Source organism: Typopeltis vanoorti, chromosome 12 (assembly GCF_054136105.1).
Source record: "Typopeltis vanoorti isolate ZY-2024b chromosome 12, IOZ_Tvanoo_1.0, whole genome shotgun sequence".
Taxonomy (NCBI): Eukaryota; Metazoa; Arthropoda; class Arachnida; order Uropygi; family Thelyphonidae; genus Typopeltis; species Typopeltis vanoorti.
In genome coordinates this window covers 5,208,004-5,234,132 of record NC_143560.1, presented here as the reverse complement: position 1 = coordinate 5,234,132, position 26,129 = coordinate 5,208,004, and the positions used below count along the sequence as shown (strand labels likewise).

Here is a 26,129-nt window from a genome sequence, read left to right as displayed (position 1 = left end):
ACTTTGATTCCTAGCTCTTTTTCTTCTTTGACTTAATCTATGAAATAATAGGCGCAAAAGATATTCAAACCTCACAACTAACAATATCACTGCTCTTTCTCGTATGCGTTCCAAAAAAAGAAAAACAACATAAATGTACTGGCAGAATAATATTATTCATTTTTCTTCAGTGAATTGTTCGCATATTCACGTTCCTATATGAAGTACCGATGGTATATTGCAGTGGTCTGATGTAATAATTAAATGAATCCTGAACATGTTCTCCGGCACTGTTAAATTATACTCTCAAAGCGTTCTCTAATAGAATCTATTTAACTTCGTTTTTTTTTAAAAAAAACACTTTTTATCATCATCATCATCAATCTCCTGATATGAACCCCTAAGGGGGTGTTCAGGTTACTATGAGAACAGTATATGATTACGTTTACATTATTATTAATCTCAAATTTCCTCCAAATCAATCTATTACTTGTGAGCACTTCAATATTTTGTCATATCTAACATTTCGTGCTTCTACAGCACTTCTGAATGACTCAATCCACCTAGACCTTGGTCTTCCTCTGGATGTCTTCTCTGCCATCTTGGCATCGAACACCTGTTTTGCTACTCTTTCTTCACCCATTCTATTTAAGTGACCGCACCACCTGAGATTAGCTCTTCTCACATATTCTTGAATTCTAATAATGTCAAGTTCTTTTTATATCTCCATTTTTAATACGATTCTGACAATGATGCCATCGGATCACTTCTCTAATTTTTCTCAGAACCCTCATATCTGTGGTGTCTGGTCTTTGATTAAGTGCTTTATTTCTAATCCAATTCTCAGATCCATAACTTAAAAACGATCTGAAATATTTTATTTGTTTTATAAGATCTGCATTCAAAATGCAGCTGAAGGTTTCTATGCTCCTGCCTATTTTCATAGTTTTGGTCTCTTTAAACATCATCTGCATAAAGTAAAGAGCTAAGATTGATATACCCAATTATGATATCCTATTTAATACCACTTTCTTGCATAATGTGATCCATACAGATGAATAAGAGTGGAGATAATGTGCATCCGTGTCTTACCCCTGATTGTACATCAAAACCATCTTCCTGTAATTCCTTCAATTATAAGTGCTGACTGACAACTTAAATATAGACTATGGATTGCTCTGTATAATGTTCCATTCTAACCCCATATAACTGTAGTGTTTTGAAAAGCTTTTCTCTTGGCACCTTGTTATATGCCTTTTTCAGAGCTACAAAACTTAAGTACATATCCTTGTCATATTCCAATGATTTCTGAACTATTTCTCTTAAAGTGAAAATCTGATCTTAATAACCTCTATCTGGCCTGAACCTAGTTGTTCTTCTCCAAGTTTCTCTTCCACAATCCTTCTCAACCTCTTTTCAAGTATGCTTGCATAAATCGCACCCTGGAACATTTAGTAGAGAAATTCATCTGTAATTCTCACATTCAGTTTTATTCCTTTTTTTATAAATAGTACTACGGGAGTTCTTTTCCCGATCATCAAGAATTTGACCTTCTGACCAGGCTCGCTGAATTATGTAGTGCAGCCACTGAAAAACGTTTATACCTCCATAGTTAAGCATTTCTCACATTTCAAGTTTTTGATGTCTTTTTCTACCTCAAGTATTGATATGTACTCCTCTTTACATTCCTCTTGAAAATTTTCTGATTTTATGGTTCTGTCACTGTGTGGTTCGTTTAACACTCTTTCAAAGTAATTACTTCAGACATCTAAGATATACTTATCTTCAGTTTTCATGTCACCGTTATCATCTTTGATTCATTTTACAGTACTCTTTCCTATATTTCTAAACTTTTTCAGTAGCCTCCAGGATCCACCTTCCTGATATTTAGTTTCTATATTCTTACCATATGACTTTTGTTTAGCTACTTTTACACATAACTTAGCTCGCTTTCATTTTTCTCTGTATTCTTTTAGGACGTCTGCTGACTTCTTTTCTAGGAACTTTTGGTATGTTTTTTTTTTTTCGTTTTTCAGGACAGTTTCTTGTGTCCACCATGGTTTCTTATTTTTCTATCCTTGCAGACAACTTTGCCACATACCTTCAGGCTAGCTGAATCAATCAATGTTGGGTTTTCTACTGAGACGCCAAGGTTTGGCTCTTGTTTACAATTTGTTTCATTTTTTCTTCAAAAATGTGTGTATAGTCAAGTCTACAATTTGTCTGTAAAAGCTGCTGAACTTTAATTCTTTGTAAAACTTTTTTGCATACTGTTCATTTCAATGTGATATCCATTTTTATACTGCTTAGTACTAAGTAATGGTCACTTCCAATTTCAAATCCTCTGTACCCTGAACCAGCCTTATGATATCACTATCAACAATGACGTAGTCAATGACGCTTTTCTTATTTCTTGTGTCTGCTCTCCATGTGAACTTATGCACATCTTTATGTTGAAATATGGTTAGTAATGACTAGCCCGTGTCCTGAGCAGAAGTCCAGTAAATACTTGTCATTATTATTAGCTTTACCCTTTTCTACAAATTTTTCCAGAATGCTCCTATATGCCTGGTAGGATTCATTTCCTACTCGGGTGTTAATATCCCCAACAAGGACCACTTTTTTCATTTTCTTTGTTACCTGACTGTTCTAATGACTCAAAAAATTCTTCCACTTCTTCCTTAGAAGAACATTCTGTGAGACCACAGGCACAAATAAGTTATATTGTCCATATCCCCATTTTGAAGTTTGTCCACATAACTCTACTTGAAACTGCCTTCCAATCAAGAAGTTTATTTTCATGTTTGGTATTGAATGCTATCCTCTACTTCTTACTTTCCTTGATCAGTATTGCCTGAAAATAGCATTCTATATTATTTAATACGATCTCCCCATATTTGTGTCTTTTTTTGTCTGAGTAATGCCAATTATGCCCCCGTGGGACATTTCCAATTCTTCTGCAAGATCGATATCCTTTCCGTTAATATTCCTTATATGGATGGTTTCTATCTTGGTTTCTATCTTCAGTTCTTCTGATAATGGGTTTATTGTACTCCTTCTGTATGTTAAGTTTAAGCTTGTTCCAGTAGTTGACATTTCACTGTTCACCCTGGTTCGCTGATGGAAAACAGCGGGGACCTTGTTTAACCGAGCGACGCCCCAGTTGGCATGAAATCTCACCGTGTTGTACCATCATATGCATTTGTGGTTTAAGTCAATAAAAAGTACAGTTTGGTCGACCAATTTCAAATTTCCAGCCCATCTTCGTTTGTTCAGTACCCAGTAGATACCTACTAAGGGGACGCAGCACGTGAAGGTGAGGATTAGACGTCAGAAGACCCAGTCTGTTCTCCGTATTCCTGAAAGGCGATGTGGAGGTCTTCTTCCAGTTATTTGGCTTTGACCCTTACGCGCCCCTATTATTACATGCAAAAACCTTTTTTACTCATGTAATAATATTCAGATCGAAGGTTAGTTGAAATTTCTGCCAAAGCAAGTAAGGCTATGATGGGATTTTTTCTGCATTGTATATATATGTATTCTTTGGTCTGCTTACATGTTTAATCGGGATGGAAAACGACAGTTTCCGTAGTAAAACCCCTTCAGCTGAAAAAAAGCCTTAACTTTGTTCGCCTACTAGACAGGATTCGAATCTAAGTATTTTCACTAGTCGTGTAAATGTCGTAACGTTCTAGGATTAGCCTTCAGCCTTGTCTGGACAACAGTTAAGGTCCACTTGTTTATTGGACATCTATTCCAAGACTCAATCCATGTAGTTTACATCAAGATTTTTTTTTTTTGACAAAGATTAAATGTTGGTTGTTTTGTATTTACGGTCGAAGTAACTCAGGCGATGAGGCCAGTGTGTGATGCCTGTTAATTGAATGTGTTCTTATGGCTGATTTGTCTGTTTTCCAACAGGGAAAACCTTTCTATCTCCCGTATGAGACCTAACTCACTTTCAGTTGAAAAGTCCATATAAAGATTCTTCGCGTCATAGACCAAAATTAATATCGGAAATTGATATTAAGCAGAATAATAAAGTTGATTGATAAAGTAAGAAAAATAGCACGGCCATTTCACCCCTACATTCGGTTTTACGATATTGTGATTATAGTACTGGGTCATCAATCTTTTTGTTAGTGGGATTCAACAGTTCTAGGATTTAAAATATTCCTTGGAATTCTCCATAATAAATGAATTCCATTCTTCATCAATGTCATTACTTCTGTGATGCGCAGTTTAGGTATAACAAAAGGTGCATGGCATCAACAAATCGGTACCATCGACTATTTGTTTTCGATTATTCAAAATGATTCTTCATTTTTTTACTGAAATTTTTTTGAAAGGTTTTCGTAAGAAGATCGTCCCAATTGCATCTTTATGCAAGCACATTGACTGCATACATTCCAGATATATCTTGTCAACGTCACGCGAATTGGCGGCTGACCTTAAGTAGAGCAGCGATACTTTGCGTGACCATCACGGGGCTAGTTCGTTAAAGTTCAGTGGATTTTTTTAGCTACTGCTAAAGCGAATGAATGTGATGAAATCTTTATCAAGAGTACAGGTAGATTCAGATTAAAAAAAAGAATGTCATCTCAATCTTTTTGTGGAAACAAGACAAATGAAAGACTTTATTTTGAAGTTTCTAAAACGGCCTTTCCCTTCTTACGTAAAAAGGTAGATGAAGGCTGAGAAGAGGTCACAAGTAAATTCGAAATAAGAAAGGCGATATCAAAATTCAGTAAAGTGGAATGCATTCAAATCAGATTTAAATGCAGCTCCCGTTGTTTTAAAGGATCGAAAATTTCAAATTTGTTGCTCATTGACATTTTGAAATGATTTGAGTTCTTTATGTTATGAAATAATTGTTTAATAAAATTAGGATTTCAGAAAGCTCTCTGAAATTTTCACTCCCATTATTTCATCACCGAATTATTCTTCTTCTAATGTTGAATATTATTTTTATAGCTTCATACACTATTTTGTTAGTTTGATTGAACACAGACAACCAGTGGCGGCTCGTGGCTTGAAATCGTGGGGTTGCTGTAACTTTCGAAATATACATACACACTGTAAGTACAGTGTATACCTGTTTGGATAAAACATCAAAATTATGGTAAAAATTAAAAAAAAATATTAAACATGGAACAATATTGTTAATTATTGATAAAAGTATACAGTTTGGTATTATTCAAATTTACTTAAAAATAAAATCTTTTATCATAACCCCAATAATGTTCTAAAATAAAAACTATAACAAATGTTACGTCTTTAAGTGCAATGTCCAAATTTTTTAAGAGACGGAGTAAACACGATAAACACTACGAACACTCATCTACTGGTGCAAACTGCATATAAACAACAGTGGAACTGCGCGACGGACAGTGCAGGGTTACGCTAATAGCTCGCATCTCACTATAACGTGCATATGCTTGCGCGCGTAGCAATATGACACTGCGGTAAACACAGTGCTGCTAGCGTCCTTCGCTCTCCTAAGTGCTACAAGATGGATTTTTATTATTTTTTATACAAAATAAGAGAATTGTATGGGATTGTTGATGATAAAATTAAATGTTACAAGCAAATATAAATAAATAATGAATATATTTATATATCGAGAAAAATTGGGGGTGCTGTAGTTCCGCAGTGCCTATGCACGAGCGGCCCCTGCAGACAATTAATAAGTCTTCTTGATACAATAATAAACAGAACGTAGAAAATCGCTTTTGTCTATTAATCTCTTTCTTTTTTTTTTTTTTCTTTTGTTTTGCTATGTCAAAATCAATGATTTTTGATACCGATTACAATGGAGAACTGTGCAGTAGTCGTAGTAATTAGTACAGTAAAATTGTTACAATAACTGTGCAGATCGTTACAATGAGGAACTGCATATTTGAATGAGAGGTCGTAGTTAATAAAGAAAAAAAAATTCCTTAGAGAATCTGAAAATTGCTTGGTGAATTTGGCATTAGCATTTACTAAGGAACGACAAATCGTGAAACAAATCAGATCAGCTGCATATCTTTAAAGAAAAAATATTTCGCCAAGCCTTCGAACCAACTTAGAGTGCAGCTTTAACATCTTAAATTAAAAAGATAAAAAGTACAAAGGCATGCTAATCACACACACAAAGAGAGAAAGAGAGAGAGAGAGAGAGAAAGAGAGAGATTAATTATTTCCGACATTATTGAAGTGAAAAAGTAGAAAACAACTTAACCATTAATTTCTTCACTTTGACTAAGAAGCAATTTAATATCCTATAATTTAATTAACTTTTCAGTCAGATGTTAAAGAGAATGAAAGAAATACGAAGAAATGCGTCCTTATGTATTTCTTGACACTCTTCTCTGACAGTTTCAATTCGTTTATTGGGCCCCTACAAAAATAAAACATGAAAGTTAGAAGTAATTGAGTTTCACATTCAAAAGCGTCCAAACCGAGTTTGCCAAGTTTGCCAGCAGGCAGCGCTAATGCTATTACGTTAGCTTCGCTCAGCATTCTGGAGGCTTCTCAATTGGAATTGGTGGTAACCATCCTAAACGGAACAGCGTTTGATAATGGTTTGTAATGAACGAAAATACCCGTCCTTAATCGTCAAAACTAAAATGCGCGTATTTTAATTTTCGTGCTGACCTCGTTTCCAATAGTTCAAAATTTTGACTCAAAAATCGGAATTTTGAGTTTCTAATATCGAAAAAAAAAACATCTGAGGGAAACAATAAAATAAATTAAATTAAAATTAAAAATAGCCTTTCTGAACCTGAAAAATTGGTAAAAGACTTTTGGCCACGGTATGTTCAGTAAAAAGTAAAAAGAAAAATTATAGTTAAGAAACTTTTTTTCTTTGCAAACATTTCTATTAAAGTTCCCCTTCGGTAAAATCTCTAGTTTCACAGACAACAGATGTGAAGAATATATCCCATTTCTGCGCCTTTAACGGAAGCTTCTGGGAACTCCACTTGAACACGATGGGGTTCTCTGGAGACATCCCACCGAGTTCACAGAAGACAACTCTCCGGATATCGCGAATGGAAACTTATCCCAAGTTAGTCGTCGGGTTTCAGGATATTCTATATCCAGGAAGTTGTCTTGGTTAGAGCCATAGAAACTCGTCGTAAGTCTGGTTTATTTGGAGAACAAGTGTGAAATATAAACCTGCATTGTTATCCTAATGGCCTCATTAAAAGAGTAATAAAATCGGAGCTCTTGTACTCATATTTCCTTAACTTGCTTAACAGCATAAAGGGGATTTGCGATTTTGAAGTGCATTTAATAATAATAATAATAAATAAATAATCTAAAAGTAACAGGAAACAAATCCGATTACAAAAAGGAACAACAAAATATCCGATATGTGCGCTGGAAAAATAAACCCTTGCATGGCCAATTTCTTCGAGATACTGAGGACAAAATTGACGTGGCAATGGCTACAATACGGATACATTAAAAAAGAAACAGAAGGATTTATTCTAACAGCTCAAGAACAGGCATTACAAACTAATGCAATGAAAGCAAAAATTCTGATTATCAATAATAATAACAGCACATGCAGATTATGCGATCAGAAAGATGAGACTGTAGAATATCTAATCAGTACCTGCAGCAACATAGCTGAAACGGACTATAAAGACCGCCATGATGAAGTGGCCAAAATAATTCATTGGCATGCATGCAAAAAATATGGCTTTCCTACTTCTGATAATTGGTGGAAGCATAAAATAGAGACTCAATTGGAAAACGAAACAGAAAAAATTCTCTGGGACTTTAGAATACAGACTGATCGGCATTTGGAACACAATAGACCTGACATCACAATTATCGAACATCGACAGGTTTGGATTATCGATATCGCAGCACCCAGTGATAACAACATTAACAACAAAGAACGGGAAAAAATTACTAAATATCGAGATCTGGCAATCGAAGTTGGCCGACTGTGGCTTAAACACACCACAGTCATCCCAATAGTTATCGGTGCACCTGGTGCAACTTCAAAGAAGCTGTCCAACTATTTACAGCAATTAAACATCAACGAAGTGACCCCATATGACCTACAACATTACTTTGAACAGTCCATATTTTACGACGCTACCTGACGGACTATTCTTAGATTCTTGGGTAGAATCTGAATTGTTCTGTATCACCAGTCAAATTTTTGTTTATATGATGTCTTGTTTATACTATGTATCAATTATGTAATTAAAATAATAATAATAATAATAATAATAATAATAATAAAATTTGTGTGTATTGTAAACTGGTGTATTTGTTATTAAAAACAATTCGTCGGATATAAAATTATAAGCAGAAATTATTTTAAGTGCTTTCTCCGTATGGAAGTCTGCTGTTTCCTAATTAAAATGAATAAAAATACAAGTATTTTTTTAAATGAAAAAATCAGAGAAAACGCATCAATATAAGACATTTAGATGCAATTGGAGTTGTCATTCTAGTGACAACTCCCATTAACGATGGCTAAGTGAATGCTATCCTTAATATGTTTGAGAGAGTTGGCCAATCAGAAAATAATGCATTTTCATATGAGCAGTTTGTGATGTCATCATCGACAACGATATTATCTGATATTCAGTTAGTGTGATTTGAAAGTATTTCTACTCTTGGATTGTTTTCGTAAATAGGATTGAGGACCGTTTATATAGCTCACAATTAACAATTAAGAATACTTACAGAGTTTATATCGATGCTAATCTAGTCTCCTGAACCTCACACATTCTCCTTTAAAACGTTCGTGTCGGTTCAATAGCAAATGATGCGGAATTCATAATCGTCTCCATCCAGTTCCCGTTAGACGAACGATCTGCGTTTCTGTGATGAGCAACTTCATCAGTCACTCACTAGCGGAGGGATTTCTTATTCGTAAATCACGCGGATAAACAATTTGAAACCACGTTTTTGAGACCGCTTGTTTTATTTTTCAATCAGAGGTAATGCTCGGAGATGCACTTTTCTCGGTCCCATTTGAAAATGGATTTTTTCAGGCGATGCTTCATAAAAGAGAAAGTAATGCTAACGTCTGATTTAACTCTCCCATTTCCTCAACTTATCAAAAGAATACGCGGTGTACATCTCTCAGAAAACTAATGGAGGATATTACGAGAGCATTTTTGCTAAACTTCAAATGCGTTTAAGGCTCAAACTGTACGAATTTATTTTTTTTCCCTCTCTAGTGATTGCGTTAAATGTTCGTTGTTCAAGGAGCTATACTTTGATGTATGGTACGCACACACACAAACGCTGTGTAACGTCCTGTATATTGGTTTTGATTCTGGAAAATGATTCCCCAGCAACTGTGATGTTTGACTGCTGTTTACAAGCGGCTTTTCTGTGATTTGTTATTTGAAAGACGAAACGCACTTAATGTTTATTGGCTGAGTTGATTAACCATAAACTGAGATATCTGTTTTCGCAAAAAATAGACGTTACATTTTCTCTTGATTATATCGATATCATTTTGAGCATTTCACAGGCTTTTTGTTCAATAGCTCTTTGGAAAATGTTTTGTTTCATACATACATACATACATACAGAGAGAAAGATGGAGAGACAGAGAGAGAGATAATAGTTAAAGTCTTACTTATTTGTTTTATCCATGTTCGGTTTCTTTTTGCTATCCTTACAAGGGGTTTCGTTATTATTAACCCCTACTCCCAGATCCTATGAAGGCAACCCTCTGCGAATGTCAAGATCCGATATCCCTTAGACTACTCCTACCTGACACCTTTTATCAAACCTACTTAGTGTGATCCTCTTGCACTCCACGATATTCATGGCTGACCTCTCAGACATGTTTATGTGTGATGAAAACCCACCAGTTATTCCTGTTAGCGTGAGACCGAAACTGTACATGAAAAGCTCTTTTTACTTCGAAAAATATTACCGATATCAGCTACGAGATGGAACCTAAGTCTCATCTGACTGCACTATCTAATATTATTAAAATTTAATAAGGATATTTTAAGTATTGCAGCACTAAATCAATTAATTCCTGAGGTCTGTAAACAAATATTTTAGCAACTTCGTATAAAATACTACAGAATATTTATTGTTCTTTCCTTTTAATGGTGCATGTCACAAGTAACTTATTTTATTCTCGTTTCTACATTAGATATTTATCATACACCACTTTTGAAATCAATGAACTCAGACGTGATATATTATTGTAATATGAAAGCAGTACATATTACGCCTGTTTGTGCTTAGTTGCATATTAACAACATCGTTTTCATCCTTTGCTAGTGCTTTAGTTTCTAGCATGGTTAAATATATTTAAAGAATTTATATGATCGAGCTAATTTTAGCATAAACTTGACTCTCATTCTGTCAGTTTTACCTACAGGAGTGCTTGTATTCCAGACAAATACGATAACATTTCTAACTTCTAGTTAATTGTGGTTTCTAATTAGGTTTCGATCCAGATATTCCGGGTTATCCTAGATATAGTATGATAGTGGACAAGAAGCGTAGTGTATATAATCTTCGAATAAGGGACGCACATCTAGAAGACGAAGGAATTTATCAGTGCCAGGTATGTATGGAATATTTTTCCTATGTTTATTCTGCTTGCGAAGATGCCCTCCTGTCTTTGGAATTCATAAATGTTCTAGAGTGCTTGAATATTTTCTCTGCTGAGAGATACGTGACAGCGACGACGGAAAAATCTATGAATAATATTTGATCTCGCGACTCACGCCGTGTTTTCTAAAATGAAGGGGGGGATAGAAAAGAAACCTTCATATTTTGGCATTCGTGCTTGTGTAAAAAAGACTCTATAGAGTCCATTTCTGCAATATGTAAAACATTTCGTCACAAACGTCCGTTAAATCTTGTCATTGGTCTTTTTCACGTTTCACAGATATTCGTTCTTTGGTCAATTGAGTGTGTCTCATGTGAAATCAAATAAAAATAATTTCCTGTATTGTATATTGAAGTATCGCAAATATTTCATTAAGAAGTATTGCATTCTATATTACAATAATTAGTATTTTACTGTGTAATCTACTTATCTTTCTTTACGATAAAAATTAATATCAAACTGCGTGCAACTTTATTTATCTTTTAAAATTCATTTATTCTTTCATTTAAAAAATATCTCGCACCTCTATGAATATAGTTCTCGACCTATTGGTTAACCAACACTATAATGATGTATTATGAATATACGCATTTCACGTACTACTCAGTTATACATAATGGAAATCGGAGTTTGCCTGATTTCGGTTTTAGCAATGTGAAGGACTCGACATTTTTTCTGTAGAGTAGAATATGAGACACACAAACGGTTGAAGAAAAAAAACGTTTCGTGTCCGCTCTTTGTTTATTTATTAAAAATAATACGGAGAAATGAGCAGAAGATAAATTTAATATATAATGTAATATTAATCTGTTCTTTCAAAATTTGGATGACAGTTTTGCAAGAGAGGAAACAGATTAAAATATGTTAGATTTTAGTTGGAAAAAATGTATATTGATCATTCAAATTGGAACAAAAAATAAAAATAATTAAAACGTTATTGTTGAATATATATTTTTGATTTTATTTTATTTTCTGATACTACGTATCTCTCTAGTTCGTTTCGAAGCACATTAAAGTCGCTTCATGTTGAACAAACATTTTGGAAGTGACTCCGGTCTAGACACGCCCACTTGTTTTCTCTGCCTTTACTCCATTGGCTGATCATTAAGGAGAAAACGCACTCGGAATTTGCATTGTGCTTCAGAATTTTGAGAATAAACACTTGCAGATGACTAGTAATTCAGAGAATTGTTTCTGGGATTCGATTTGCTAAAGAACATCTGGCTACTTCTCGAGGCAGATTTCCTTCATTAGATCTCTGGTGTTCTGTGATTCTTTTCCGAATAGGCCACAGGATGAAAGTTGATTGTCATTTGCTCTTTCACTCCTCTCTTATATCTTCCGTTCAATCTTCACATTACCAATTTAATGGATCGAAACATTCATCGAAATTGGAGCAGTGCTAATGGAATAAGGTGGCCAACTTTATCCCTGTGTTGATAGCTACTAAATAGGGTCATATATCCTTTTTTTGTCTATTCTTCGGGAAGAAACCCTATAATCTCATTCATAATTCATTAACTAAGTTCTGTTTAAAAAGAGGACTGATGTAATTTTTCCATCTACCACAGATAGGAGTTTGAGAGAGATCTCCTTCGTAAACAAGACACACTTAACAAAAGCAAGGATGCCTGCTTTTTGGACATCTCTGCCAGGATGCATCCCACGCATCTACTGTTTGTGACATCAATGCAGAAGAGTGGATATAAGTACCATAGATAAAGATATTCTTGATTTAAGGCTCGGTGTGTTGTGTACTACAGATAAAAATAACTCTTATACCACGATGGTCAGAAAAGTTCTCGGCCTCGACATAGATGGAAATAGCAATAGACCATAGATGGCAATACTATCGGCAAGATTTTTTTTCTATGTTGGTACATCTGTCATAAGCATGCATATGAAATTGCAAGTCACTATATCAAGTAGTTTGTTTTATACAGCTGTCAGAAGCCAAAGTGTTGTCTGTATCCCTTGAAATGGATAAAATCGAGTATTGTGCGGTTATAAAATTCTTTGTAAAAGAAGGTTTAACGCCGAAAGAAATTCATTCGAAGTTCATAAAAGTTTATGGGCACACTTCTGCTTCGTTTTCAACAATTAAGAAATGGGCTGCCAAGTTTAAACGCAGCCGTACCAGCCTCGAAGATGATCCACGTGAAGGACGTCTAAAAAGTAACAACACCAGAAATCATCGATCAAGTGCGCGATATGGTATTGGATGACCGGCGAGTCAAAGTGCGTGAAATTGCTGAGACTATAGGCATTTCAAAAGAACGTGTAGGATATATTTCGCATGAAGAATTGCAAATGTAAAAGCTTTGCGCAAGGTGGGTGCCGCACTTGCTCACAGATCAAAACCGCATCGCATGAAAATCTCTGAACAGTGCTTGGAGCGTTTTAACAAGAATAAAACTGATTTTGCGCGTCGATTTATTACTATGGATGAGACTTGCATTCACCATTGCACACCAGAATCCAAACAGCAGTCAAAACAGTGGACAGAAGCCGGTTGTTCAGCGCCAAAGAAAACAAAGTCGGTTCCATCAGCAGGAAAGGTCATGGCATCGATATTTTGGGATGCTCGAGGCATTTTGTTTATTAATTGTTTTGCAAATAGTCAAACAGTAACCGGGGGATATTGTTCCGATCTTTTAACCAGACTAGATGAAACAATTCCTGAGAAAAGCTCCCTCTGACTTGTATCTCTTCCCAAAACTAAAACTCTTCTTCGCTGGTGAGCGTTTTTCTTCGAATCAAGAGGTGATTGCAGCTGTAGAGGGGTGTTTTGCAGATCTTACTGAGAACCACTACACGGACGGGATAATGGCGATGGAGTATCGCTGGCATAAATGTGTTAGTCTTAAGGGAGATTATGTTGAAAAATAAAAATAACTTTGAAATTATAAATTCGTTTTTTTATTGTTAGGCCGAGAATTTTTCAAACCACTCTCGTATAAAAAAAAAAAAAAAAAAAAAAACAGAATTACTTTTGAAAAATGCTGCGTTTCTTAGCGAAAGAATTTTCCAATCAAGTGAATTTTACTCTCGGAGTTTAAAATTGTGATTCACATTAAGCAAATTTCGCAAAACAGATGTTTGTTGAAATTCTAACCGGCTTGCTCCTTAGACTATCCTTCATGAAATATTACATGTTCACATTTTTACGTCCTAAAACTATAAGAAATACAATAATAAGAATCGATTTATTGATTAATTTTGAACTGTTTCCATTGGGATTTTTATTAATTCTAAACGTTATCAATAAAAACAAAAGCCAAAATGATTTGCTACGGGTTTTGATTATTATTATTATTTTTTTTTTTTTTGTTATATCTGTTAACTTTGATTTTTTTGTGTCAATAATTCTTATTATTGTCGAATTTCATATTATTTATCAATAGGTTGGTCCCGCTCCAAAAAACCACCCAATTCGCACTGAAGCTCAAGTTACTGTTTTAGGTAAGGTACATTAATTGAAACTTAACAGTATGCATCGGATAATGTTAAGAATTTATTTTCATTCAAATTAAATCTGTATACATTTAATAATTCTTAATATTTTACTATCACTATTAATAGGAAATAATATTAATAATATAAATATAATATTAAATTATAAATTAACAAAATTAATTTTATTAATAATAATTCTATAAAATTGTATATAAATATTGTATATACATATATAATTTTATGTGTATTTACGAATTTTAGAGATTAGAATTCTAAATTTTATATAACTTTTATGTAACTTTTGTAAAATTATTTAAAAATATGTTGTAGGTTTATTTTGGAAATATATAATAGTGTTTTATTAATTTTTCTTTACAAACCCTAAATAAGATTATTTACAGTTACTATATCTAATAAAATACGACATTTTGAAACCTAATTGGATTGAAGAATCCAATACCCTTGGAGGGTAATGGATGGCAATGCTGTAGCTAATGAAGTTCTAACTGAGGCTCGGCTATTGCTATTACCCTCCTGCCATGATCAGAGCTTTAATAGCTTAAAATAACACCTTATCCCTACACTGTCCTCTACAGATAACGGGGAAGATGAAAAGCATTATTGCTTCGCCCCTTTAAGCCAGTCCTTATAAGGATAAGGACTTTGAAACCTAATTGGTGGAATCGACCGTGAGATGCGGTGATTAATAATAACCTTGGGGGGGTAATGGATGGCAATGATGTAGCCAATGAAGTTCTAACAGAGGCTCGGCTATTGCTGTTACCATCTGCCATGATCAGAGCTTTAATAGCTCAATAACCTTATCCCTATACTGTTCTCTACAGATAACGGGGAAGATGAAAAGCATTCTTGCTTTGCCCCTTTAAGCCAGTCCTTATAAGGATAAAGTTTGAAACCTATTAGATATTGGATATCCGATTATGTCTAAATTTGAAAATTCGTGGCTAACTCAAGAAATAAAAACAACGACAACACAAAATAAGACATGCAATAAATTCAAAACGAAAAGTTTTGAACTCTCACATTTAAACCGTCAATATTTTACACTCTTTTATCGATCTGTTGATCTGACAACTTCTGTTTTTTGGCTTTTGTTGAACAAGTTCTGTTACTAGACGACACTGCACTGTTGTATATGTCCTGACAAATGCATAACATCGTCTTATTGACTTATTTCAAGACTCATAATTGAGAAGCTGCTATTTTGTGTGGATTTCAAAGGCACTTTCAACTAATCCTTTAATGAAAGAACAGCTGTTCGTGGCAGTTCTGAAATTTATTGAATCGCTTGAGTCTTGTAATGGAACTTAATTTTTCTTGTGTCTATACAACCCTTCATTGTTTATTGGTCTTTTTCGTAGTTTCCATATCTGAATGGGTTTTTTTCTTTTTCACTTGTTTTCTTCTGACTCCACCATTCACTTCTCGCATTTAGATATCCACGGGTGTGTGTATGTCTGAAAGTCCGCGTGTCCCCATTTAATATCCCGACCACTATAACTTTATCTTTATGGGCATCCGAAAGTCTCCAACAAAACATGGTCATATCGTATATATTAGCTCAGTTTTTCACTATTAGTTATAAATAATAGCCTTCCTTTTAGTTACAGAGAGAATTCTACTTGGAATTCCGAGTATATTTTCCTCTCTTTCTTTCGCACACCCGAAGTATCTCGAAGTGCATGCATATGTACGTGACACTGAACTAGACACAGGCGGTGGCACCCGCTGTACATTGCTCAGTCAGCCGTTGAAAGCAATCAATCGATGAACAGTAACTAGAAACGGAAGCAATGGTTCATATGTGTGTGTGTGTGTGTGTGTGTGTGTGTGTGTGCGCGCTTAAGTTCCATGAACTGCACCAATTTTTAATAACTGCCTCTAAGTGATTTTTACAATGCATTTTCTTTAATAGGAAGGACAGAGTAGCTGTGTTTGTAGACTATTGATCTCGGTAAAGCTGTACAGTGGATAAACTGGCCATTTTAAGAACATCTATCCGATTGTCATTCAGAAAAATTGAGCATAATTACTATAATTAAATAGATCGCAAGTACCGTACACAGTTGAAGGTGGTACGATCATAATCTTCATATATGGAAAAGATAATATATATATATATATATATATATATATATATATATATATATATGAGTAAGATTTTGTTGCTCACACATTTTGGTGCTCAAGTATATGCACGTATAAAAGGTGTATATTAAATGTTGAATGTTAAAGGTGATTCTCACAGACATTCGGTATTTTTTAAAGATATATGGAAGGTAATTAGAGGTCAAGCAACTGCTTTGTATTTAGGAAAGTGAGACACCATTAAAGTGAACCCTTCCCTATTTTGGAGAATAGTAGATAGATCGATATTTAACAGTGGATAGAAACCTGTTTTTGTGAAGATTGAAAGGGGAAAAAAGAAAGAACAATATGAGATAGTAAAGATTTTAAGAGCAACATCATTTATTGACGTTACTCTTAAAAATCTGAAATAGAAGAAAAAAAGGTGTAAAATTTGCTTAATGGGATCCAAATGTTGCCTTTCTTTATAGCTTATTCTTGCCCAACAGAGTTATAGACTGGTCTAGTTGCTCATTCTTGCCCAACAGAGTTATAGACCCTGTCTCCTTCAAAAGTATGTAACCAGCTCCTGAATTCACTGTCGAGTTGTCTTGTATAAACTTTTTTTAGCAAATGAAAGCTTCATCTGTTACTCGGATTTTTCATTGGGAATTGCGCATGTTAATTATACGTGCATTACTAATCTATGCAGGTTTTGTCCTATTACTTCTGACATACATAATTCCTAGTGTTGTTCGATTATTGTCAGCATTTTTGTTTAGATTGTAAAGAAATATTTTCAATGTTTAGCTTGGTAGCAAATGCTTCATAACGCATTAACATGAGCAAACATTCCAATTAGCCCATAATTGGAATGTTTGCTCATGTTTAGTACTAAGCCGATATGTTAAATTAATCTTATTTTCAAACATCGCGAAAATTCAACTTGTCTGTAACTCCCGTTACAATTTTATACAGGATATTCCAAAAGGAATTTGCAAAACTATAGAGTTTCGTTCCTTAAGTTATTGTAATAGAAAAGAGCTTATATTAACATGGATCGGATTTTATATTGCCATGAACAAGGCATTCTTAAATCAAGCCATTGTTTGGAATACTAATGGTTGAGATGTCGGAAACTTGCTGTGGAAAACAATACTGTGGAAGTTAGTAACGATGGAAACACACATGCTGTCACATAATAAGGAAACATACATCACAACGCCCCATTTTGTGTAAAAACGAGTATTTTTCACTTCTAAGTTGAAAGTAGATCCACCAAGTCCACATACCGAAAAACTAGTATTGAAAATTATTTTCAAACAGTTGCAAAAGCTTATACCATCACGAAGATGGTATAAGCTTTTGTAGCAGTCCTTACACAAAAGCTTATAATGAGCATTGCTAATTCCATCCCGAGTCATCGTCGCCTTTGCAAGCGAATTAGAACGTGCTTGCACAGATAAAGAATTGTTAGCACCCACCCACAACTGAAGAGGTTCAGTCCTCACTCATAATTTTCTTCTTCGAGGTTACTGTTGAAGGTAGGCGATAAGTATATAAATGCTCTTTACTTATCTTACCTGAAACAGTACATTTGAGATGGGGAAGGGGTTAGGTACCGATGTTTGCTGGTATTCGCCAAGGTTTTATTCCAGGACTGCAGTGTACTTCTGGAAGCACATTACATTTTGAATTTGATAATTAAACGTTGATACAAAGCGACTCATGATAATTTATTGAAATTGCATGCTTTAAAAGTGAATCTTCTTCGTTTTAATGCGCGGATTATTATTTATCAATGGCAGTTACGGTATTCACATAATAAACATTTGAAATCGGGGGGAAAATTCTGCGTGCACTTGAGCGTGCGTGTGTGTGCATTTTTCTCATTTCCGGAAATTTATTTTCAGAAGATTTGTGCGTTCGTACATTATCTCGACATCTTGTGTATTTTTCTTTCTTAACCTCAAGTTTTGTATTAATTTTTGTTTCTGTATATTTTTTGCTGCCCATCTTTTGGATTGAAATCCTCCTTCTGCTCTCAAATTCCAACTGCATTTCCTTTCTGATTGGATTCTTTTCCATCTATAGTAGGAAATAAATCACCCGCACTATTTTCATGAATACATTTTCGAGTTTTATAGAATAGTGGATTTCCTAAGAGAGGACAAAAGCACATAAAGAAACATCCAGAATCCTCCCTTCCAGATTTAAAGGCTGGATATCGAAAGAAGAACCTTTGTTGCTAAGAACAGTGGGGTAGATCATGTAGGGATACAAAATATTGAATATCATGTACGAATTGTCACATGCCTCAAAATTATACAGAATATCAAATGAATACTTCCTATACTTGACCGGAAATTGTAAAATGCAGGGATCGTACAATAATTTAAATTTGTGTTGAATTTTCACACATACCGCTTTTACTCCGGTTATAGATTTTAGTCTATTTATCTTGCAACCTTAAAATTATGATGACTCATGTGGAGACACGTGTTAGTTAATTTAAACACATTTTTCACTCCCCTCTTTCTCACCAAATTATCTTAATTGTAGTAAGGGCTCAATGTTTGCACGCATAGCATCAATTTAGCTCGCACACACGAGACATTTTCTGACATGACATATGTGCATCCGTCTAAGTGTTCTCTAAAACTTTTCCAGTTCCTCCAAAAGAAGTTGTTATCCATCACCACGTCAACGGTAGTGTAATTGAAGTGCGGGAGGCAGAACGGATATCTCTCACGTGCGTGGCCAAGAGCAGTAAACCGGCAGCCAAGCTGAAATGGTATAAAAATGGTGTACAGTTATATGGAGGTAAGACTTCTGTGTTCACGAGTGGATGTAGTGTTGTTGCATGTGTAATACTGCGTTCTCAGACTTCGTAATATTATGTTTCATTGGCCGTGTTTCTAGTAGTGCCCTCAAAGGAAGGAAAACGTCTTCCCCCTCTGGTCAAAAGGAGTTTTCACATGACCAGTAACGTAGATCTCTTATTACAAGTCCATTACGACACAGACAAATACAGAGAGAAAGAGAGAGTGGAGAGAGAGAGAGAGCAGTAGTAAGAACATAAAAAATAGGAAAACGTTGAAATAAAAAAAAACAGAATGAGAGATGAGAAGATAGGGTGAAAAAGGAGAATGCCATTGAGATAGAGGTTTGATGGATGATAATTAGAGGTAAAGCAAAAAAAGGAAATCTCAGAGAAAGATCGATGAGAAAAATAATATAAATGAAGGAAATTGCTTTGAAAGATATCAAGAGGAAATAAATTGACTAGGAAAAGAAAACCTTTCAAACAAGAGAAAGATAGAAAGACAAAAAAAATTAAGAGATGATGTTATGCCTATAAAAAACGGAAAATAATTGGACCAAAGTACTTCAAGATTAGTTTTAAAATAAGGTAAGAGGGATGAAGCGATATTAAGAAAAAGAAATAGCAATCAATATTAAAATCCGTAAGAAAAAATTATCTTGCAGATGCTAATTCTCTATTATTAAATAATCTTTTGTATTTCATTGTCAGTGAGATTTTTATTGTGGTGTTTTATGCAAGATGCAGCTTGACTGTTTGGCGTCAGTGTTTTGACAAGATGGGATGGTCGCTGAGTCGGTGACAATGACGGCATTGTACCCAAGACTAAATACGACCCTTTATTGAGAAGTATAATAGACCATTAAGATTAAGAATGAATATTTCCATGAAATAATATCTCATAATTGGTTATAATAAGAGCAACTCTCAAACAGCTCTTAAAACTGAGCAAGAGAATAATTATGTCCATATGGAGGCACTTTAATCTCACGTTTCACGAAGTGAGTTAATCCATTATAAATTTGTTTCTCTGTTTGGTGAGTTCGCCTCGAACAACATCAGCAGTTGTCGCTCCAGAAATCATTCTGTTCAACTTTGAGCAAATACACAAGATTAAGATTTTATGTGAAAGATTATATCACGGAGATTAGAATATATATCTCAGAATAATATGGTAAATAAATAGTTTAATTTTTACCGTATTAGTTTTGAGCTCATAAATGTCTACTTACGTTTCAAGAAAAAAAATAAAAATGCATTTTAAACTGAAGGCTCCTAAAGACAGTTCAAGTTTATAAAATTACAGAAAGTTGTTTGTTTCTTAATAGTTTCGTGTTTATGCAAGTCTAACTGGCGAAATTATAACGCAACTGTAGATCATGTGAAATATGTAGCCTCACCCCCCTTCTATCCGATTATTGGCTATCGCAAACTTCCCTCAAAGTTTATGGTTCAAGTTGAAAATTTAGTTTCGCAGAATTGAAACTTCATCTCTCCCCAGGTTCCAAAGGAATTCTACTTTTTTTCAAGAAAACATCTTAAATTATTAGCATCTCTAAGAGAAACCACATCATACTTTAAAATCGAAATGGAATCGATGCATTTCGATAATATGTAGTACATCGAAAACCGATAAAAAGTTTGTGGAATTCTTTTTCATTCATATTCGAGCTGATAATGTTTCTAGTGGTTGCTGTATTTTTCAACAGCCACTAGAAACAACAGAAAAACTGGATAATGTCGTAGAACCAGACTCAACCCTGTTTCTTCCTGTACTTTCGAACTTCTTCGCGATGTATAAAACATCATAGAAACAAAACAAGATGTCTTCTGTAATCTTCAGTTTTGAATTTTATTAAGAGTATTGGATTTTTCTCAATTGTCATAAGTTCAAGTTGATCCGACCTCCATTCTTACTCTGTATATTCATGCATGAAAGTTTAGTGGGTTGATTTTTTTTGTTTATTTCAAAGATTTAAAACAAGTAAACCATAAACTACATATTGTGAAGTATCTTCTACCTTTTTTTTTTAATCTTTGACTTGAAGGCAATTCAGTTGTTACCTCATTGCTGACCTTTTTTATAGTCCACAAGCCACATTTCACATGCCAACTTTGTCTATCATCAGATACTTTTTATTGTAGCAGAAAGATTTATTTTCTGTAGCAGTAGGAGTTGCATTTGTGATATTGATGATTAAATAATACGGAAACTTTTATTGTGTTTGAGATGCTGCACTTACAAGTAGTTGAGACATGGCTAGAGGATGTGACATAGCTATCGAATTCCTGTTTGGCTTCTTTTTATTATCTCATGAAATACAAAACACAATTCCTTTGTGTGCTTCACCTCGTGAATAACAACTTTAGTGGCTGCTGCATTCTTGAGAGCGTGCTAGTTACACCTAGGTAACTAGCACGCTCTATGCAGCACATGGCTATTCTGTAAGTATCCAAAAGGAGGGAAAAAAACCTTGTTTGGATGCAACTCGTAACGAGGATATGAGGAACAGGCAGGAAAGGTATTCAATACTCAGGTGTGCTTTGCATAGCTAAGAAGACAGAGATGCCATTATTACACAGAGCGTGCACATGTCCGGCACTCAGCAGAATGAAACACTGTAAATGTTAAAAAGGCAACTAAGAGAGAGACAGAGAGAAAAAGAATAGAGAAAAACCGGAAGAGATAAGATATACAAATTAAAATGATGGAGGATAGAGAATGGTGCATTCTTATTCGAAACGTTTCTTTTTTCGTTTTATTGCAAGTACTGAAATAAATTGACGTGATATATTCCTGTTTATCTGTTGTTTGCTGGAGCACATTTGCTAATCGACGGAGTGCATGAGATGTTTTATGAAACAGTGCATTGTTTTAGAAAATTTTTACCTTGGGTGCAAAATACGTTAAAGATACAAGAAATGTTATACTTGGTTTTGAAATATATTGACGTCTGAGCTACTTGCATATAGAGGCTAATAACTTTATATCACTTGCCTTAGTATGTATCCCATAATGCAAAAGCACACCCCTTTTCAGGCGTGTATAATGCAATGCATAACGGGAAGGGCCACTGTCCAGACCGGTTTCGACCTTTATTGATACAGAGAAGAGATATCTTTAACGTATTTTACACCAAGGTAAAAAAACGTTGTACATCTTTCTCTCATCCAGACATAAGATATTAAGAAGGTCAATCACCTTTTGTCTACTTGTATATGAGATATATATATGACTTCTGCATTACTTCAACCTTGGTATCTCTCCCGGGTCTGGCTCCCACTGAAGAGACCTCAATAAAGGTCGAAATCGGTCTGGATAGTGGCCCTTCCTTTTATGCATTCCATTATACACGCCTTAAAGGGGGTGTGCTTTGCATTATGGGATACATACTAAGGCAAGTAATATGAAGTTATTAGCCTCTCTATACAAGTAGCTCAGACGTGAATATATTTCACGCGCAAAACTTTGTTTTGGTTACTTGGGAAAAGGATTAAAACCAAGTATAAAATTTCTTGGTATCTTTAACGTACACTGTTTTCTCTAGGTGTGTCTTATCTTTAAATGTTACTGAATTTTGTTAATATTTTTGTAAGAACCAAAAAAAGTTACCAAAAACAAAAGATATAATCAAGTTTAAAATACAGTGTTTTAATTTAAATATAAGTTTTATTTTATTCATGTTTCGTCATCTGAAGGAAATGGCGTTAATTAATGTGACTTGTATTCGAGAACTGAATTTTTCTAACTTAGGATGTGATGAGCGGGACCCATGAATTAATAGAAAAAATCAAATAATACAGAAAATAAAAATAAATATATTTTAAATTCATTTAATATCAAACATGACCATGTTTTGTTTTCCTGGGAAGGGGTGGGTATATGCAGAACGCGCGTTCCTGTTTCTCTGTGATTGTAATAGTCCGATGAAAGCCATATTGATTTATCTCGATGTGTTTCAGGGTCTTCCCACACGAAGGAGGAGAACAAAAGGGACCGTCTACATTCCACTACCAGCACAATTACCTTATACGTAATCATGGATGACAACGGAGCCAGCTATTCCTGCGAGGCAGTCCACCGTGCCCTCTCTCAAAATATGAAAGCCTCTGTCACCATCAGTGTCCTATGTAAGCGTGTAATTATGTTTTAATGGAACTTGTAAACTATATCGATGAGCTGTTGGCGAGGGGGGGGGGGATAATTTTTTTTTTTAGCTTTTTTTTTTTTGGTCTGTGCTGTTCTCAGTCATGCCTGCCAACTGAATTAGGTAGTAGTGGTGTTTACCGAAGCGTCTCTTTATAGACCAAGACGTTCTTTTCAAAGTTGATTATCACTTTCCTACTATTATTTAAAGTTTTTGTTGTTGGTTGTAAAACGTTTTAAATAACTTCATAATTGGATGAAGGAAAAGTTTTGATAAATAATGAATTTCCGAATTGTGTTGGGAAGCTAGGAAAAAATTGGTGATTGATTTCGTTGCAGAGGAGGCTGTTGACCTGCGACAAAGGGGTTAATTATTAATCCCGCTTATACCGCATTGACTGGATCCAGTCTTTATATATTCGTCTGTCAAAAGTTAAAACCGCGTATTAACTTTTGACAGACGAATATATAAAGACTCGCGTATTAACTTTTGACAGAACGAATATATATTCCTCTGATTAGCTTTCAAAAATGACTTTTTATGATAAAAAGAAGCAAAATAAATGTGCAGGACCTCAATTCTCTTGGTTTATTTTCCATCATTGAATGTTTATTATGGTCTGTTGGAGGAGGGATAAATTTTGATAAAATAAAATTTGAATAGTTCCTCAAACTGATACTTAAGAATTCAATATCTTATGCAGAAATATTTTTTTAAATAAAATATGATGGATTTTTAGAGCTTCGTTGAATTAAAGAATCATGAACTCCTTTATGCATGAACAAGTTATAGTAATTTATAGTAAATTATAGTATTACTACAACCAACGATTCTTTCCTATTATATTATGTTTTTTTCATTTCACAGTGGGAGTCTGCTTTTCCTCCAAAAAGACAGGTTCGGAGGCTTTAAGATGGCAGTCCCACCATCGCACTCACCCTGCGAAAGGTTGGTGGCCTATCCGGAGGAAATTTCAAATTACTCGCAAAGCTCTGAAGAAATAAAATAAGGTGGATTTAATCGGAATTGACCCGGCTAATATACAGGGACTTCTCTTTGAAAAATTAAAAATAGCTACTTGGAATGTCCGTGGAATCAGACACAAAATTGATGAGCTAAACAGAGAACTAAGAAATAGAAACATTGATATAACAGCAATAACTGAGACACAAAAAAAAGAAAAAGGGATCTCAAATTCTGGAAAATCATGATCTTCTCTAGAGTTCCAGAAGACCAATGGGCTTCATCTGGGGTTGCAATTTGGATTAATAAAAAATGGAAAAACAAAATTTTAGATTAAACTTGGGTATCAGACAGAATAATCAAAGTTAGAATGAAAATTATGACTCAAACATTTTTGGAATTTATGCACCAGTAGACGGAAAAGAGGAAGAGACAGAAGAATTTTACGGAAAACTTCAGGAATGTATTGATGAAACAAATAAAAATGAAAAAGCAATCAATAGCATTGGAATTTTATTAAGAGACTTCTGCATATTTAACAGTCTAAAAATCAGCAAGACTTTCTTCAGGCATAAAATATACATAAGTACACATGGGGAGCAAGAAGAACGAAATCACTAATAGATTACATTATTATTAACAACAAACTAAATAATAATATCATGGATGCAAGGGTTTTTAGAGGGAGCGAAATTGAAAGTGATCACATGTTAGTTGAAAGCAGATTTCAATTCATAAAAAGAACAAAATACTTCAAAAGAAAAAAAGACAACGAATCAACTTTGATGGTTATAGTAATGCTAATTAGTGATAATAATAATGAATATTTAATATCTTTACATAATCCTTTATTACAAGTTTTAATAGCGACAAAATCACCAGATTACAGATGGAGAGATTCTTAGGAGTTACAAGTAGCTGTTACCCAAGGAATCGTTTCAAAGAAGGGGTAGTCGGGAGAACGCATGTCGCTGAACTAAGTGTTAGACGTTAGTTGGTTGGGATGTGATAAGCGAAAGAACTAATCCCATCAATTTCAGATTAGCTTTAACCCTCCACTTAAAGCAAATCGAATGCCCAAAATATCCGTGGATAAAATTTGCAGTTTACGTTGTATGTTTGAAAATTAGAGTTATCCGGAAGGAAAAAAATCCTGCCGTATTCACGTGACTAAACCAGTTGAAAGACCTCTTTTATTTCAGAAAAATGCTCACATCAGTGACAAAAGTCGAACCCGGATCTTTTGCAACCAATGGGCACATATTGCTAAAGATCCGGGTTCGACTTTTGTCACTTCTAACTAAATGGCAAACGGAGGCGTTTGCCATTTAGCTAGAAGGATGGATTTAGAATTAATCCTCAGAGCCTTGAAAAACATAATTATCTCTGTCAGTCTGAGAGACTTAATTACCTTTCCTTATGATTACTTCTTCTTTCAGAGACGGTGTACACTCAGATTCTTCACAGGATTATTGTAACTCAAGTCTCTTTTGCCCCCCCCCCCCCAAAAAAAAAGTATGTGCCGTTTCCAACTTTCCGAAACAGACGAACCAGCTAGAAAACACGCATACACAGTCGACAAAATAACATATCTCGCATGCGGTCGTTTCAGGTAGAGTAAATCCTAACGATGAAGAACTCTAACAGTCCTCCCTTGTATCTGTCAATCTAGAAATTCAAGAATTCTGCTCAGATCTTCAAATAATTAGTATAAACAAGTGACATCGCTGTTTTTTACATAGAAAAACAGTTATTTTCTTCACGGATATAATCATGAATTAATCAGTATACAGGCTAATCAAAATTAAGACCATCCAGTGATGCCAATGCTGCGAAACTTGACGGGAATGCATTGTGCATCATGCGGAAGCGACATCTGAAAAAACATAATCCCAAATTTCACCACAAGGGGCGTTACGCACATATCAGATGCATCGAATTTGTATAGCACGCAACTCGACAGGTGCCTGGAAGATTTAAAAAAAGATGGATACGGAATTTTCCTCTTCATTCTAGTTGTTAATACCGCCCAGAATGATGGCACTAACCTTTCCCTAACATGCTTTGCTCG

At 34.7% G+C, this 26,129-nt stretch overlaps 1 protein-coding gene across 2 annotated transcripts in view; it reads left to right on the top strand.

Annotated features, from left to right (window-relative positions):
• The window catches only part of LOC150100555 (nephrin-like), a 252,244-nt gene that overhangs the window by 131,186 nt on the left and 94,929 nt on the right, over positions 1-26,129 (top strand). For both annotated transcript variants that reach the window (XM_090401365.1, XM_090401366.1), the window contains exons 3-6: positions 10,410-10,531; positions 13,984-14,041; positions 18,794-18,946; positions 22,911-23,078. In XM_090401365.1, the coding sequence (XP_090257491.1) occupies positions 10,410-10,531; positions 13,984-14,041; positions 18,794-18,946; positions 22,911-23,078 (501 nt within the window). The remainder of the gene's footprint in view (positions 1-10,409; positions 10,532-13,983; positions 14,042-18,793; positions 18,947-22,910; positions 23,079-26,129) is intronic.